We start from the raw sequence: 17113 nt of genomic DNA, 5'->3' as shown, positions 1-17113 counted from the left end.
CCCTTCCTGCTGCCTTTCCTTTCAACTGAACCAGATTTAAAAGGAAAATTGCAACCTGTGAAAGCTGCAAGAGCGCGGGGACTTGGCAGTGCCCCCCCCCCCCCATTAATGGCCTGCAGAGCACCAGGTCTGACTCTGGCTTCCAGCAGTGGTTTGTCTTTGACAAAAAGTCTTGCCCAAAGATGTAAGGAATGGCCAGCTTTTGGGTCCAAGAGAAATTCGCCCACTGCTTGATTGGCCATAATACCCACGTCTTGGCCTTGCGGGTGGCAGATTCACACTTTACCATGTTGACTCCAGTGTAGATCCCCCTCTCCCCCAAGATGTGAACATTGCTTGCATTTTTGGGTGGGTGCTGCGTGTTTTTGGACTGAACTTGGTGCTCTGCGGAACCATGGCTCCCTGTGGGTATCAGGTGGAAATTACTTTAAGTGAAGGATGCTGCCCTCCACCTCATCTTCCTGAGACTCAGCCTCTCCCCCTCGCATAAGAGAACAGTTGGGTGCTGTGGGCCACCGGACAACTTTATTGAAACCCATCATCCCTTAACCAAGAGCAGAGTCAGCTGGGAGTCTCAGGAGATGATGGGCACAAAGCCCCCCTTTTGCACCCAAAGCTAACTCCTGATGCTAGTTTTCCTTCCTCCCCAACCACAGGCTGTCCTTTGGGAAACCCCTCCTGGTACCGGCACCGCAGAGGAATCCTCCAGCTGGCCGGGGTGATCCATTGCACCACCGGGCGCACTGCCCTCGCCTACATACGCTATGGGTGCTACTGCGGCTGGGGAGGGAGCGGCTGGCCCAGGGATCAAGTCGACTGGTAAGTCAGTCAAACGTCACCAGATGGGCCTCTCACGACATGGCAAGGGATCCTGCTGGGCACGAGGGCAAACTCCCCCCTGCTCTGCATCTCAGCTTTGGAATCCTGAGGCATAGGAACTTGGGTTTTGTTTTTGTTTTTGTTTTCTTTTTAAGCTGGCTTAAAAGCTTAAACTGCCAAATGCCTTTGCATTTAAAATATTGTGAATCTGCAGTCTTTTTTTTAAAGGTGTGCATGGGCTGAAGGGATTCTGGGAAGATGGCTGAGCTCACGCCTGCATCTGAAAGTGCAAACGTGGAAGGCACACCTTCCTGCAGAAAGCCCAGGGGATGCCAAGCTGCCTTCCTTATATATAAAGAAACCACATCCTCCCATCGCTATAAACTGAACCCGAAATATAAGCCTTCCCATAGGGCAGTGTTTAGCTTCACTATATTTTAAGCAGTTGGAAACAAACGTTCTGTGGCTTCCGCTGGTTTGGCAGAATGAGATTCTTGCTTCAGTTGCGAAGATCCAGCACAGCTGGAAGTGATGGACAATATCCATCCCTGGCCGTGAAGCCTGTTTTCTTGGTTCCTGTTTTACCCCACATCCTGGCTGATCTGGGCTAGCTGCCCAGCTTCTGGGGTGTTTTGAAAGGCACAGCGCTGCCAAATTGAGTGTAAGGTTCTCACACAGTTGACTCAATAAGGTTCTGACTCATGCATCCAGATGAAATGCAGATTTCAGATTTATTGATGATGTGTACAGATTAAAGCAAAAAGCCACATCTAGAAAAAAGTTCTCACACAGGCTATCTAATAAAAGCACACAGACATGCCAGAACCCCCTTCACGTGCCATCCCCCCTTCCCTCAACAGTTCAGCATTCCAGCTCTGCCCATCTCCGCCTGGTACAACCTTGGACCCCACCATTAGACGAAGCGTACCTCTTTCTCCCCCTCAGCATCTCTCCCCCTCCCATCCGAGCTTGACATGCGCTGCGTCAATGGCAGAGAACACAATTGAACGATTTAACTGTTCTTTGATTGTGGGTTCTGACACTGAGCATCCGCTCCACCTCGAAGTAAGCTGCCACAGCACCACCACCTCTCAGAGGTCCGGATGCTCCCTGCTGCCCCAGGCCCGATCCTCCTGGCCAGCGGCCTGGAGAGCCTTCCTACCAGATTCCTCGGACTCACCCTTCGATCGGACGCCTCTGAATCCAGCTCGGTTTATAAATGATTCAGGACAGTTTGGGGCAATTAAATGAAGCTGAAGGCAACCGCCCTGGGAATTGGGAACAGCCACCCTGGACCTTCTGTAGAGAAGTGATTTCAGGGGAGAAAATGAGCGGTTGGAGGACACGAGGTGAGGAAGGGGACCACCGCCTTGGGAGGCCTGTAACTGCAACAGTGCAAAAAAGCAGTAACTGACGATCTAAAAAAAGCAGCAGGGATCCTCTAAAAGCTGTCTTTACCACCCATTGCAATTTAGGTAGATACAACAGTCATCCGCCCACCCGAGTAAGCAGTTTCTGACCGGGGTAAGCAGAGCCTTCCATGCCCCCCCGCCTGGGAGCTGCTCCTCGGCAGATGAGCAGGCCAATAGGGCGAGCGAGCTGGCTCTGCTCCGCTCTGCTCTGCCCGCTAGGCCAGACTCCTCTGGTTCCGCAGGTGCTGCTTCAGGCATGACTGCTGCTACGGGAAAGCTGAGAAGGAGCTCTGTGCCCCCAAGACGCAGAGGTACGCCTGGGAGTGCAAGGACAGCAAGGCCAAATGCGGTGAGTTCCGCTGCCAGTCGGTGCCGCCCCTTCATCCGAGAGGAGCCATTCCTGTCTCCCTCTGCAGAAGGAAAGGCCAGGATTGCTGGCCTCCCGGGCACCACGCCTGACATGCTCAGGAAGCCGCGTTTCCAAAGCATCACGCGGCAACTCTTCCCGCGGTTTTCAAAGCTCCACTTCACTGCTTCTTGGTTCCTTTTCCTTTTGCAGACGACATCGAGGACAAATGCCAAAAGATGGCTTGTGAATGTGACCGCGACGCAGCCAAGTGCCTGGCAAAAGCCCCCTACAACGTGACGTACTTGTTCTGGCCAGACACGCTGTGTGGAAAGGGGAGCCCCAAGTGCCAAGGAGACTGACGCCGTCCTCGCACGGCCTCTTGCCCGCCCGCCTGCCCGCCCCAGGGCCGTGCCTTGTGATTCAGGACCCGAACAGCTACTCCCCCTCGGCGGGTGGGTCCCCATCTTTGTCCTGCTGCTGGGGCTCAGTGCTGGGAAAGCCCCAGGCCCCTCTTGGGTCTCAGTCCCAGGATGTCACCCAGCAGAAACCCAATGCACTTTGGGGATGCAAAATGCAGCATTAAAGAAAGTGTAATGGCCTGTGGGAAAGACCTTGGGAGACTGGGAAAGGTCAGATAAGGGGCAGCTGAGCCCGCAGCTGCATAATGGGCAGAGAAAGAGGCTCAGAAGGGACCCTCCCTAGTTTCTTGGCTGTATTGGAGACCGGGGGAGAAATGTACTGTCAGGCTTGCAAGATTGATGCCAGCCTTGCAAGGTAGACCAGACAGGAAACACAACCAGATGAGCTATTTCTGCTTTAAGTTGCACTGACAGAATCTTGACTGCACTGCAGACACCTTGCCCTAGCAAGGAGGTGGCTCGGCCTTTTTTTTTTTTTTTTTACTATTTACCTAACACTGCAAAGCAAACAGACGCAGGTAGGAAAAGGCCGAGGCTGTTAGAGCACCTGAAAAGCCCAGCGGGATGGGTGGTGGCAAAGGACACCTGTTGGTGCCCCTGGAAAGTGAGACCTGTCCAGGGGGGCTTCCGGCCTTTGCCCTGAGCCACAGCAGCTCACCTTGAAAGCTGCCCTTGGCGTGGTCATTCCCACGTGCCGTTACAGAAAGAAAGAGCACCCAGGTGGCAGGAGAGGCCATAGGACAAAACTGGGTTAATACATGTAGCAACATTCAACTCCTCTGGTCATAGCTGAATCTGCTGGGAACATCTGGGTGCCAGGCAGCCACGGGACTGCAGCAGAGTTGTGGCCATCCACCATGGTTCAATCTAACCGACCTCACACTTTAAAGAAAGAAAGGGAAGGAGGAAACCCTGGGTGAAAAAACAACTATCACTACTTTTAGAAAAACATTATTTAATTTGTAAAAATGTTCTATGCACATGTAAAGATTGTATTAATAGAAATGCAGAGTCCAATCTCATTTATAGGGACATCACATTTAAAAGAAAGATCATCTTGGTTTTACCAGAGATTTAACACGTGGCAACATGGGGGACTTTTAGAAATGCACAGAAAACAATTCACGTATTTACACGCTAGGCATCCTTTTTCAAAGAAGGGGGTTACGGCTGACATAAGCCCGGGAAACGCCATCAGCTCTTGGAAGCGCAGGAGAGCAGAGCCACACTGAAAGCCCCTTTCAGGAGCGATGTGCGCCTTTTGTCTGGCGCTATTTGATGAAGGTCTCTTTCCACCTCTAGGACCAAAGAAAAATGCCCCACGGCATTTTGAGAAGTTCCCACAGTTGGGCTTACTGAGGCTGAACATGGTTCTCAACCCCCGGCTTCAGTGAGCTCTAAGCGAGATTTCTGATTATGCTACGATTAGATCTTCTCTGCTCCAAGGAAAAAGCGCCTCCCCTGCATTTTGCTCCTGAAAAGAAAGGGGGGGGGGTGCGCACGCGTATGAAGTGTTGCAAAGCTAGGCTGTCCAATTACCCCGGGGGGAGAATCAGCTTGAACTTGGAAGTGCAGAAAGACAGGGCTGGTCCTTCAGCTTCCTGCCACCAGACGGTGGAGGGGTCCACGATCCTGAGTCCAAGACCATCCGTATCACAGGACTTGGGTTTCCAGCCAACGGACCTCCTTCACTACGAGATCAATGTTAATGATCGGGTTGAAGTACAAAGCCCAGTAAAAGAGGCAGTTGCAGGCAAACTGGGGAATAACTGGCCAGAAAATGGCCATCAGAAATCCCTGGGTCGACATTTTCCAGAAATGGCTCCACATCCGGTAAGGAATTCTCCTGAAAAGTGGAGGAGGGGGGTAGGAGGTGGCAGGGAGAGAGAGAACAGAGGAGGTTTGATATCTGGGTTTGGCAGCCTTTAGATCAACAAAATCCCGGGTCTTTTGCAAACCCTGGGCATGCATCTCCTTTGCAATTCCAGGCCAGGCGTACCAAGTGCCATCCTAACACTGAAAGGACATTTAAATGAGCTTCAACAGGAAACGCACAGCCCCAAAATTGGAAGGGGTGGGTGGGACACCCAGCAGAAATGCCCAGCCACTCCTTGGAAGGTGCCTTTGCGAAGGGCAGAACGTAAGAAGGGCAGGCTTTCAAGTGACCTGCATGGGGCCTCTGGGGCCCCTCTGAGCAAGCTTCCTCTGTCCCACAGCAGGAAGAGTTAGAAAACTCTTACTTTGAGATGGGTAAGTGTAATCATGGCCAAAAATTTAAGCCCTCTTTGCTTAACCGAAAGGGGGTCACTGAGAAACCCCCATGCAGAACACCCGTCCACCCGAGCAGGGTTCAGGGCGGCCCTGCAAAGGCTAGGGACGAATGCAGAGACTCACTTCAGCTCCCGCCTCGACCACAGCCTCCAGACGGAGAACAGCTCCAGCACAGAGAGCAGCATGGCGTTCACGATGATGAAGCGGGAGGTCCAGTAATGGGTCTCTAGCCAGTCCCAAGCAAACTCTGCAATCAGCTGATACGGCAAGAAGGCAAACTTCACCAGGAATTCCCGCCACTGCTTCCACGCCGGGTCCTCGTAGTCCTGCAGAGACCGAACAATAGACACAAGCCACCCTGCGCCCTTTGGTCTTTCCCGGGTGGTGTGAACGTCAGCAGCTTTTCCTCAAAAGCTGGCAGCACTGGTGTCCTTTGCTGCTCACTGGGTGTGAGGGTGGCACACATGTCTCGCTAAGTGCGAATCGGGAGGAAGGACAAAGGACACCGACAGCAAGCCTAGAAGGTTTTGGCATTTCCCTGCTGGCAACTGGCCCTAAAGCATCTTCTCAGTTCCAAACAGGGATTTCAACCGCTAGCCACCTGCAAGTGTCCAAGCCACATCGCTTGGCAGGGGAATCTCTGGAATTTTGTCCAATTGGATTTCCACATTTGGGAAACAACTATCGATGTCTTCTTGCAACAAGGGAGAGCAGTGGAAGATTCACTTTAGCAAATGTTAAACATGCCCATCCAGGAGGCTGTTCCAGCGCTCCCTTCCCGAGAAACAGCTGCGTGCTGCCTTGAGGCCCCTGATCTCATCCCCGCCTCCCCTCATCCTGGGGCACCCCCAAGTCGGACACCCGACAGTCTTACGTGCAGTTTTGTCATAACCTCCTTGAGCTCCTCTTCTTCCTGCACCGGGCAGATGGTGTGGATGAAGGGCAGAAAGGTACTGGTGTAATCTGACAGGTACAAATACAGCATCGTGAGCCGAGGGGAGCTTTTCAAGGCGTAGAGCAGGAACAGCGACTTCCCAGGATGCACTGCCTGCAAGGCAATGGAAATTCATGGGCTGGAGCAGCCAAGGAATCGCTCTTGAAGATGCTTTGCTCTGCCACCTGCCAATCAATCTCTCAGGCAGGATGCTGCCTGTTAGGCATGGGCGTGAGGGGTGCAAAGAGACACTGAGTCAGAGACCCGTCCGCCAGGAAGGCGAAGAGGCCGGGGCCGCTGGCCTTCTCTTTTGTTCCTCTGGACCATTTTGAGCGGCAGAGAGGCCACCGACAGCTCCCACTTGCTGCCATGGCAGAGTGGGCCTCTGCAGCACGCACACACTCACTTTGTATTCCCAAAGGTTTTGTGGTGGCTTAACTCCTAGCATCTTCACCCGCTCGAGTTCCGTCATAATGGCTCTTCTGTGGCTACTGTTCTCCACCTGGTAGGGAGCCTTTGTGACTTCTTCGTCAGTTAGCGTCAGAAGCAGCCTGCAAGGCAAACCATGTGTGTCAGAGAACCTGCTGCTGCCTGGCTCCACCCTGCTCCAGAACCACAAAACCCAAAAGTCTCCATCAGGAAAACATCTACCATCCAGGCTTAAGGAGCCAGACGTTTTCACCAAGAGCAAAGGGGCAGAAACTCCGGGCAAGGCAGCCAACAGTCCATGACTCACAAGCAGGCCCACGAACTGAAGCTTACTCTGAACGCAAACCTTTTTGCCCCCTCAGCACATCCCTGGCAAGGATCTGCTTTCTGCTCAAGGACCCTCCCGCCCCCTCCCCACCTGAGCATCACCAGATGCTTCCTGCTCACCTTCCGTTCACCCTCTCTCGCAGGAACCTCTCCTTGTAGGGGGAGGTCCACGGGCCTAGCTGTCCCAGCCAGAGAACCACCTCCTCCGCAGTCCATGTGGTGACAGGCTTGTGAACCAGGAGATCATCCTCTGACTCCCGGATGCTCCAGTGATAGCCCAGCAACACCACCTAAGAGATCAGTCAGGAGCATCTGTCAGGGGCGGGGGCGGGTGGGGCTTAAAGCAACACCGGGAAGCGCAATGTTCAAGGGCCGACCTAGACAAGCCACGTCATCAGCGTGTGGGGCAAGCAACGTTACGTTATGGCTCAATGTAATACGTGAATCTTAACATTTTCTTCCAGTGAGCCACATCTGGCTGGTTCTCTGGGACAAGGCTGCAAGAGAGGACAGCCAGGCAGAGCCTCCTCCCTTCACCCTCACTCCCACTGGTGTGAAGGGAAAGTGGCAGCTGCAGGCGAGAGAGCCCACAGAAGCCGGGCCGGGGGGCCGAGCACCCTTCCTTTCCTCCGGGCAGCAGGAAGACAGCCCCACTGGCCAGAGGCCCCCAGAAGCTCAGCATCTCTTGCGGAAGCCGCTGACTCCCCCGCAGCTCTGCCACCTGAGGCCAGACCCTGCAAAGCCTCCTCCCTTGTTGAGGCAGCAGCTCAGCGCGTGCGGAAGATGTCCTTGGGGATCCATACCGCCACGCAAGTCAACGCGGTCAGGACGCCGGAGAAAAACCCCCCTCCTGCAGGATTCATCCTCCTGGCATTTGGGGCCACTGCCGGCTGGTCACTCCCGTACTTCTGAAAAGCAGCGAGACTCTGCGTGGCCTCGTAGTTTCGCAGGATGTCGTCCTTGCGCTGCCCGATGGCGACCGGGAACAGCTTTTCAACGGCATTCCTGGAAGGGGAAGAACCGCTTTAGCCGACTTCCGGGCACACGCCCCACTCCGAAGGTGAGCTGACCCGCTGGTTTCTGGAGAAGCATTTTCTGACTCGCAGTGAGAGGCAAGTCCAGAGCACCTGCCTGATTCAGCCCAGCTCAAATCCTCCAAGAGGAAGTCTCTTGGTGACCCTGCCTGATGATTCTCCCTCGGCCCTGCCCACCTGGCAGGGAGTCGGAGGAGGAAGACTCCTCCGCCCTTAGAGGAACTACGCAATGTCACGCCAGCTAACTGCCCAGGCAACACCCTGCTGGAAGGGGCAGAGGCAACTGGGCCAACAGGTGGAGTTCAGTTGCTAACTGCTGACGGGAACCCGGGGCAAGGAGAGGCATGGAGACTCCTGGCCGGAGAGGAGGAAGCAAGTGCTATGTCTCGAGCTGCCGGCCAGCTCACCTTCCCCAACCCGCTGGCCTCTGGACCGCTTGGGGCCACGGCTTTGGCCTTGGCACGGGGCAGTCCCCAAAAGCCCAGAGACAAGCAAACTGGGGAGGCCGAAGCAGGCAGGGCAGCGGTCACCTGAGGAGGATGTTGACCTTTGGGAATCCTTCCCACTTCTCCCTGCATTCCGGGCACTCGTTCTTCTTGGAAGACATCCACCATAGTGCCAGGCAGTGCCGGCAGAAGCTGTGCCCACAGTTCAAGGTGGTGGGGTTGATGAGAATATCATAGCAGCAGTGGCAAGAGAACTCGCTGACCGATATCTGCCGGCTGATCCCTGGAGAATCGGCTGCCGAGGCGTCCAGCCCCTCCACCGGCAAGGGAGTGCCCTCCTCTGCCATGTCCCTTTGTGTGGCTAACGGGGACAGACGGGGGCCCTCACATCCTCAAACCCCGCAGGGCAACGACGGCTCTGGAAGGCAGCAAAAGAGGCAGATTTAGTTTCTACACACTACAGAGATGGGAATTGCTTGTATCGTGGAAAAGATCTTAGCAGCTCCTGAAATGCGTTACAAATTACGAATGTCCAAGTTAATAAGGACCAGATCATTTGCAGCAATTGAGATTAATTTTACATAGGTAAAAAATTTCAAGTCTTGTGTTCTTTCCGGGAAGAAACAGAAAAATATCGTTATGAAACGTAAGCATGATAATGTCTGAAAAATGTCCCCAAAGTACTGTGGCTTATACGCATTTAGATTTTTAAGTGGGTCAAAAAGGCAGTTTAAGGAAATAGGGCAAAAGATCAAAGTGAGGACAATACTGGACCCTGAGCATGTAAAGGAAAGGTGGGATTGCCTTGTAATAAATAAATCCCTAATTTTGACCATCATTAAACAGGTGGCTTTTTTTCTTACTGAAATGTAAACGTCCTATAAAGTAGCTGTGGTCAAGACACATCTTGCATCCCTTTGTTTCTACTTCAGTGCAAATTGACATCCGAAAGCAGCTGCAATCAGTATTTATCCTCAAGTCGGCTACTGAGAACAGAATTCCTTGTTAACAGGAAAATTGGCCTTTGATAAAAGCACATCAAAGAGAAGCTGGATTTGACTCTTTTTCCTACAAAGCGAAATCAATGCAGACTGTGTGTGTTACAAAGCCTCGTGGGCTTTGTCCGGAGCAGGAAAGAATATTCTAAGGACCGGCAATGCAGCATATGAGCAGGGATGGGAGGAAGAGATGCTGTTGTTGCCCGGACAGGCAGAATATTCCATTTTCTTCATGCAGCTCTGTACACAACCGCCCAAACGGGGTTTTTTTGCAGGAGCAAAGCCTGAACGTGTCCTTTCACCCTGGGCAGATGCTCTGGGCTACTTCATCCAACAGGACGTAAAAAATGTTTCACGTATTCCTCGGCCCCCGGCAACGATCTCGTTATTTTCTAACAAGCGACGGGTAAACTGAGCCTCCCTCTTCAGAGGCAGTGTACCCCTCCCCGCCACTTGCAGCCGAGGCGACTGACCGCGCAGCCCCGCGTCCAACACTCGGTCCGCCTTAGCGGAGCGGGTCTCCCTCCTCGGCCGCAGGACCCTGCCCCGGAGAGGCGGCGGGGCAATCCCGGGCTGCGGGGCGGGCGGCGCTGACTGGGGGACGGGAGGGAGGCGGGCGGCCCAGAGGGAGCCTCCGGGGGCAGACGCAGTCTACCTGCGAATGCGAGCCGCGGGGGATAGCAGGCGGGGGAGGGGGCGCAGCGACATCCTCGGCCGCGAAGCCATGGGGGGGGCAAAACGGTGGCGGCAACCCCAAGAACGCCCCCCCCACAAGCCGCCGCCAGGAGGGAGGCCGGAGTCCCAAAACGCCCTCACTCACCGGGGAGCCGTGGCGCCCCTCTGACACCCACTTCCGGCCGCGCATGCGTGCTGCCGCGCCGCCTCCTGGGTGGGCCGGGAGAGAGCGCATGCGCGAGAGGGGGCCCTCTGCCGAAAGCATGCCCGCCAGAGCGCCCCCTGTCGCTCGTTCCTGGCACAGCGGACCTGGGGGGAGTTGCTGACAGCAGGGCGGGCGTCCGGCCTGGCGGCAGGGAGGGAAGCTTGGGAGGAGGAGATGCCCGGCCAGGCGCCGGCCGGTCTCCCTGCGGGCCAGCTGCCTCCTGCGGCCCCGGAAATCTTTCTTGTGGGGCTCCTGCGTTGGGGTCCCCCCCGCCCCGCCCGAGGTCCTCGTTCGGTCTCTCCGCTGCCCCCCCAACAGCGCTGGGACGCCCGTCCCTCGGGCAGCACAGCACCTGGTGGCCTCCCATCCTGGCTCCCGGGGGCGCTGGGAGCGCGTTCCATCCCGCCTCCCCGCCCCCGCGGCGGAGCTAAACTGGGGATGCCGGCGGAGCCTGCGGATCTCGTCTATTCCGGGCACCGCCAGGCGCTCCTTGCAGCCAGCCAGCCAGCCAGCGTAGCGGAGGGCTCGGTCTCTCTCTCTTTCTCTCTCTCTCTCGGGAGCGGAGCGGCTTCGGGCTTCGCGATGCGGGCGGTGGCGGGGATGGTCCCCCTGGCCCTTGTTCTGACGGCCGCCTGTCTGCGGGGCGCCCCGGGGGCGGGCCAGCCGAGGAAGCCCCTCTTCGAGAGGCTGCGGCGCCTCGAAGCGCAGGTGAGCCGCGCCCTCCCCTCCCCTCCCCTCCCCTCCCGCCCCGCGATCGGACCCGGCGCCGGCGAGGGCGAGGCCGGCGAGGGGCAGGCGCTTCGGGCGATCGCGGGACCTTCCCAGGCCCGCGGGGCGTCCGTGGGCGGTTTCGCGCGGAAAGCAGCGCCGCGTCGACTTCGCTTCTTGGTTCGAGGCTCCTGTCCCCCCAGACCCAGGCGGCCGCGCAGCTTCTTCCGCTTTTCCCCCGGGCTGGCAGGAGGCTTCTTGCGGGCAGGGAGGCGGTGCCCGGGGCGCTTCCACGGCGGGCCTCCCGGTCCTGTCCAGCACCTCCTCCTTCCTCCTGTGGGCTTTCTGCTTGGCGTGGATCTTCCGAAACGAGGCTCGCTGTCTGAGTCAGGGATCCGTCCTCGGTCGCTTTCTCCTTCGTTCCCGCCATCTCATTGGAAGCCGCATACCGAGGGAGGCCCGCTCTCGAGTGGTATTTCCAGGTCCTTCCTACCTACAAACGGCCAGTAAAATAGTGCCAGAATTACGGAATAAAGAGCAACAGAACCTGGCACTGTTGAACTCAGCTCCAGTTAAATAGCTTTAATCCCAGTTTATTATGTGATTCTTATTCTGATACCTACTTTATCCCAGCTATCCTTTTTTTAATCTCTGACCAATAAATGGTCAAAGCCCATTGATCAGATTGACCAGTTACATTTGGTGGAGCAGCGGTGGCTGAAGGGGATAGGGGCCCCTCGCCAAGGGTGCAAGTTGCTGCTGGACCGAAAGAGGAGACGGGGTGGTGTCACCTCTGCAAGTTGGGAACCCTCCCGCTGCGTAGGATTCGGGGTCACAAAGTCACACCAGGGCCTCTGGCAGGACAAAGACGAGAGTGCTGTGGAGCCCTGTGGGTGGCCGCTTCCGTTCCTGGGCCCACCTTGAGGAGGAGAGTCCACAGGGGGAGGAGGCAGCCAAGTGCCTTGAGATGTCTGCCTGACAGCTGGCTATAATCCGCAAGAATAAAAGAGGTGAGGGAACCCTTTCAGGAAAAATGAAGCAGGCGGCGCAGCGCAAGAAGTGTCCCAATTTGCAGGTGCCAACATGCAAGAGTCCGCGGGGGTGGAGGCCGCTAGTTGCCGTCCTTACTGTGGGTCCCTTGGGGTAATCAGGCATCTGCCTGGTGCCTGGGACTCCTGGGCGCGGGAGGTCTGGGAGATGCTCAAAGGCTCGGGCCAGGTGGCAGCCCCCTCGCTCAGACCCACCAGGCCCCTGAGGTCAGGTCTCTCTGCCAACGTTGGCAGAAGTGCTGGCGTTGTGATATTTAAGCCGCTCAGGTTTTGCCAGAGGCCGTTTTAGCTAAGATTAGCCACCGACACTGGCCCAGCAATAAATATTACTGCAGTTTTGGGTGGATTCAAAGGTAAGGTTATTTTGTCAGAGTCTTACCTTGGCCCTGCAGAGGTGTTGCGCTGCAATTCCCCTCGAGCACAGCGAGGGTGTCCCTTCACCAGGACAGCTGGGGATAGTAGGACTCATGGTCCACATTTAGACGGAGCAGGCTGGGAGACAGTGGCCTGAGCTCGTGAATTAATATAGATTGCTACAAATATATCCTGGCCACTTTCAGGAGAAGACAAGAAAACAATCTCAGTGCATCTCATAACTGTGAAACGATGAAATGTTTGCCACCCAAAATAGCAAAATGAGCACATTGATTGTTTATAGTTACAGTCATCAATGATTTTCAGTTAGTACTATAAATAATTGTACTTGTTATTGTAAAAATACCACTTCCTAATATAGTTGCAATTACTCAGTAGCTCCAAGGAAGCTGGTGGAGGCCTCCGACAGGAGGAGATGGGCAGGGATAAATTAGATTAAATAAATAAATAAATAATGCTGTATTTCGGTCCAAAGATCTGGCCGCTGGCCTGCGTCCTTATGTAGCAAAGCATCTAAACCCCTCATAAAACTGTTCTAAAAAAACTCAGCACTGTTAGTATTGATTAGGAGAGCTCTTATTTTGGGAACCTGATATTTCCATTTTACTTTGCTCTCTGAGGGCATCAGGGTCTCGAGCAGCATTTGAATAAATGGGTTTTACTCCCACCTCTGTATTTATTTGGTCATGTTGTATTTTTAATTCTGTGACACCTGAAAAGCAAGATGTAAATCTTACTTGGGTCCTGGGGTTTTGTCCCCTTCCTCTCCGGTGGGGTGTTTGTCATGTAGATTCTGGGGACGCAAAATGAAGGGGACCCAAAGGTTCTGGCGCTCCGCAGCATCACGTCGCGCCGGGGTCTTTCCTGGTAAGGAAGCGGCCCGCTGGACTCAGCGCCCCCCCCCCCGTGCTGTTCTCCGGAGGCCGGGTGACGGAATCTACATGACAGGCCTGCTCCGAGGCCGCTGCACGGGCCTGACTGGGCTTTTGTTTTCTAGTTCCGTCAGTTGCAGGAGGTCTCCCTGATGCACCTCCGGGAGGCGGCAGAGAACTACAACCTTTCCCACCGCTTTGAGGCCAAGTTTGACCGCCTGCTGCAGAAGCACGAGCGCCTGGAGCTGGTGGCCAACGAGTCCCACGCCTCCACCCGCAAGGAACTGCAGACTGGGCTGAAGGCGCTCCGGAGGCGAGGCAGGGAGCAGGGGCTGAAGATCAGAGCCCTGGAGGAGTCCTTGCGCGAGCACCGGCGGGGCCTGGCGGAGGGGCAGCCGCGGCAGGGGTGCCTGTCTAACCTCACCCGGGAGCTGGAGGGCCACAGGGAGGACTTCCGCGCCGTGGCCGCCCGCCAGCGGGGCCTGCAGAAGGCGCTGGAGAGCCTCCGGGATGCCCTCAAGAGCCAGGGGGGCCGGCTGGGTGAGATGGAGCAGGTGCTGAAGGGCTCCAGGCTGAACGAGGCCCCGCCCGGGTCTCGGACTGCAGCCCCTCTCCTGAACCCGGAGAAGGGCCCGGAGGCAGCAGGAGGGCAGAGCCCCACCTCAAAGAAGCTGCACCCCGAGCCCCGGCCCGGGAAGGGGCTGCGGCAGGAGGGCAGCCGCGGGGAGGCCCCAGCTCAGAGCCGAGCAGTGGTGCTCCAGCAGAGGGGGAGCCTGCTGGGCCTTTCCCCGCCGCAGGCCGAACCGGTGCCAGCCCCTTCGCCCGAGCAGCCAAGGCTCCGAGAATGGCCTCCTGGCCCGATCAAAGCCCCAGGAGGGGAGAAGCTGCCAGAAGGGCCCCAGAAGCCAAGCACAAGTAGGTGGAGACGGGAGGGTGTGCCGAGGCGCGAGTGCTGCAGGGCCGTTTGCTCCTGAAGATCCGACCCAGAGGTCTTGGTCTTCCAAACGGAGTAGAGGCAGATTCTGCTGGGCCGAGGGAAGGACCTTCTCCAAGGCCACCCTTAAATGCCGGAATTCCCGGCCTCAGGGGGCCTCGTCCTGGGGTTTCATGGGGTGGGGGGGGACACTTTCCTTGTTGGGAGACTCTCTTGCCAGAGGAACATGAACTTCAGACGATGCTGCTCTGCACGTCTGCCTGCTTCTAACTTTGCAAGAGCTCTGTCTGGCATTGTTCTTTGCTTTTTGTATTTTAACTGCTGGTCTGATTTTACGCATTCTGAGGGCCCCGAGTGACATGCAGGCTTTAGAAATGTAGAATAGAAATCTTTAATACAGCAACTACCACCTACCACCTGGACTTAACATTTGGCACTGGAGCCCCAAGCTGTGGGTCTGGCCAGCTGCACCTGGCTGCGTGCATGAAATTCCTTTAACACCTTTGGTCTCAGCCACCTCCCCGAGTCATCTGGCTGTCTCCAGGGTCCGTAGCTCAGGAAGGAGGGCACCGGTTTGCACGTAGAAAGAAGCACCTGGAGTCAATTCCTGGCAGTCTCCCCACCTCTCTCCCTTCCCCGCTTCTCTTCCCTGCAGGGTGCAATGTAGGCGCCATGCTGGTTTTCCCCAATGCTTCCACCGAGAACTTCGCAGCCTTCCAGCCCAGCTTCCAGACTGGCTTGCTTGAACTGAGCCTCTGTAGCTGGGTGAGGACCGACGCCAGTTATCTGGGCACGATCCTGTCTTATGCTACGGAGGAGAATGACAACAAGCTGGTGCTCCATGGCAGGGATGCTGCCCCCCGCAACTCCATCCACTTTGTGATTGGCGACCCTGCTTTCCGGGAGCTGCCAGTGGGGCCAGTCTTGGATGGCAAGTGGCACCACGTCTGCGTCATCTGGTCCTCCATCCGGGGACGTTACTGGTTCTACGTGGACAGAAGGCTGGCCTCCCTGGGCTCCAACTTCCAGAAGGGCTATGAGATTCCACCCCAAGGGTCGCTCCTTCTCGGCCAGGAGCAAGACACAGTGGGCGGAGGGTTCGAACCCTCCGAATCCTTCGTGGGGCTCCTGGCTGGCTTTGCCGTGTGGGGCCGTGCTTTGCTGCCCGGGGAGGTCTCCAGTATCGCCCTTGGGAAAGGCCTGCCCCGTCGGACAATCCTCACCTTAGCCAATGTCTCCCTGCTCAGCGGTTCTGTGCAGAAGGTGGACTGCACTTGCCTTGAGCACTGCCTGTGATTCCCCCCCAGCAGAAACCCCGAAGGCTGCCCGTCGTCCGACTGGCGGGAACTAGCTCAGCTGGATTTTCTCCAGAGAAGGGATCCTGCTGAAGGGGCTGGGTCAATCCGAGGGCAGCAGCCGTAGCCCCAAATGCCGCTCCCGACCTCCCTTCAAATGCAGCCATTAACTGCCAACGTGTGACTGAGCAGTCTGTACTTTATATATTTCCAATTTAATCAGTGGGATGCTCTTCAGCCCACGTGCTTCAGCTGGGTGCCCTACCCCTGCTCAACTCCACCTTATGCCCTCTGCTTCCCTCGATCCTTTGAGCCTGTAGCCGGAGAGTGATCCTGTTCTTTCCTCAGCTCTGCTGTCAGTCTGGCAGACTAAGTCATGCCCCCAAATGGATGGTTGCAGTTGTGGGCTTGGGGCAGGTATGGCTTGCATATTGGCACAAGTCACCAAACCAGCACCCCCTGCTCAAACAGGTGCTAAATCATGCCAACTGCACAATTGTGGAAATCATGAAAATTAGGGTCCAAGTATTGTTTATTCCCAGGATATTTGTACAGAGGAAGGGGTGAGGGAACCATTATTACTGTACAGAGTTTGTTCCGGCCTCTTCCTTCTGGCCTGGGGAGAATTAACAGAAAGAAAAAAAATTGTTGAAATTGTCATGTGCCATTTTCATAACAAGATTTAAAAAAAAAATGACAGTGGACATTGTTGGTAAATCATATTAGTTTCCTCCAACATGAACGTTCCTTCGTTTTCTCTTTCTAAGATCCAATGGATTCACTCTGCCTGTCACATTTCTCAAGCCAGTTCTGGCTCCCTGTTTCTGCTTATCTTTGCTGTGTGTATAATACATTGGAGAGAACCACCATCTTCATTTTATTGTTGAAAATAACTGTTTTGACTTGAAGCAATAAATATCTATTCAAGGCCTTGGACGTTCCACACTTTCCATCAGATAAGTTAAAAACATACATTGTGATGGAATTTAGAAACTTGAATTCCCCATTTTTTTTTAATAAGAAAAAAATTCAGATTTAATGGTTCAAAACAAGGTTCAGCTTGCCATCAGCCTTAGCTCCACCTTTAGGGTGCTGCAGACTGCCTGTTGCACAGTTCTGTGCGATCCCACAGGATGTGTCCCAGCCCTGAGAGAGCTTATCTTTTAATAAATATGACGAATTGAGCTGCGAGGACAGGAATTAGCTGCTGGCAGCTCTGGCCCTGCGTTGTGGCATTTGGCCCTTCCATTGCCGAAAGGTTCATCCCTTGTAGCACCCCCATCTTGTTCCCCCTGGTCAAAAAACACCAACAGGAGAGGGGTGCAAAGGGGCGAAAGTTGCCTCTGACGAGGCATTGCGGCCCCGCCCCATCCATTTGGAAGTGCTTCGGGCCGGGGGCGCGGGTGGCGAGGCGGCGCGAGGCTCTAGACCGGGGCGGGACGCGTCGTGCTCGGAGCAAAAGGGAATCCAGGCGACGACCTCCTCTTCCTCGCAAGAGCTGCGGCAAGGCGCCCGGGGTGCCCCCCGCCCAGCCACCGGCTCCGGTCCGCCTGCTGGGTCGC

At 55.6% G+C, this 17113-nt stretch overlaps 3 protein-coding genes across 3 annotated transcripts; 2 read left to right on the top strand and 1 right to left on the bottom strand.

The window, feature by feature from the left end:
- Positions 1-394: 394 nt before the first annotated feature.
- Positions 395-2939, top strand: PLA2G10 (phospholipase A2 group X). Its single transcript, XM_063315055.1, has 4 exons — positions 395-404; positions 657-819; positions 2474-2580; positions 2791-2939. The coding sequence occupies exons 1-4, from the start codon at positions 395-397 to the stop codon at positions 2937-2939; spliced, it is 429 nt and encodes a 142-aa protein (XP_063171125.1).
- Positions 2940-3937: 998 nt separating this feature from the next.
- On the bottom strand, positions 3938-8969 carry BFAR (bifunctional apoptosis regulator). Its single transcript, XM_063315008.1, has 7 exons — positions 8525-8969; positions 7764-7965; positions 7081-7250; positions 6611-6755; positions 6147-6318; positions 5394-5610; positions 3938-4845 (listed from the first exon to the last, which is right to left on the bottom strand). Exons 1-7 carry the CDS (start codon positions 8785-8787, stop codon positions 4653-4655), a joined length of 1362 nt encoding a protein of 453 aa, XP_063171078.1. The 5' UTR covers positions 8788-8969; the 3' UTR covers positions 3938-4652.
- Positions 8970-12109: 3140 nt separating this feature from the next.
- PTX4 (pentraxin 4) lies at positions 12110-16492 on the top strand. The gene is made up of 3 exons (XM_063315054.1): positions 12110-12169; positions 13448-14237; positions 14801-16492. The coding sequence occupies exons 1-3, from the start codon at positions 12110-12112 to the stop codon at positions 15550-15552; spliced, it is 1602 nt and encodes a 533-aa protein (XP_063171124.1). The 3' UTR covers positions 15553-16492.
- Positions 16493-17113: the final 621 nt, after the last annotated feature.

The sequence above is a fragment of the Candoia aspera genome, chromosome 14 (assembly GCF_035149785.1).
Source record: "Candoia aspera isolate rCanAsp1 chromosome 14, rCanAsp1.hap2, whole genome shotgun sequence".
Lineage (NCBI taxonomy): Eukaryota > Metazoa > Chordata > Lepidosauria > Squamata > Boidae > Candoia > Candoia aspera.
The sequence above is the reverse complement of the archived record's forward strand: the minus strand, read 5'-3'. Positions and strand labels throughout refer to the sequence as shown.

Bases quoted from the DNA above. Each gene is read 5' to 3' on its own strand.
- PLA2G10 (XM_063315055.1), top strand. The intron at 820-2,473 runs GTAAGTCAGTCA...CTGGTTCCGCAG, and splicing joins CCCAGGGATCAAGTCGACTG to GTGCTGCTTCAGGCATGACT. The intron at 2,581-2,790 runs GTGAGTTCCGCT...TTCCTTTTGCAG, and splicing joins GGACAGCAAGGCCAAATGCG to ACGACATCGAGGACAAATGC.
- BFAR (XM_063315008.1), bottom strand. From the start codon at position 8,787: ATGGCAGAGGAGGGCACTCCCTTGCCGGTGGAGGGGCTGGACGCCTCG. The intron at 6,319-6,610 runs GTGAGTGTGTGC...ATTGCCTTGCAG, and splicing joins AAAACCTTTGGGAATACAAA to GCAGTGCATCCTGGGAAGTC. The intron at 4,846-5,393 runs GTGAGTCTCTGC...TCCACTTTTCAG, and splicing joins TGGTCGAGGCGGGAGCTGAA to GAGAATTCCTTACCGGATGT.
- PTX4 (XM_063315054.1), top strand. From the start codon at position 12,110: ATGCAAGAGTCCGCGGGGGTGGAGGCCGCTAGTTGCCGTCCTTACTGT. The intron at 12,170-13,447 runs GTAATCAGGCAT...TTTGTTTTCTAG, and splicing joins CTTACTGTGGGTCCCTTGGG to TTCCGTCAGTTGCAGGAGGT. The intron at 14,238-14,800 runs GTAGGTGGAGAC...GGCTGTCTCCAG, and splicing joins GCCCCAGAAGCCAAGCACAA to GGTCCGTAGCTCAGGAAGGA.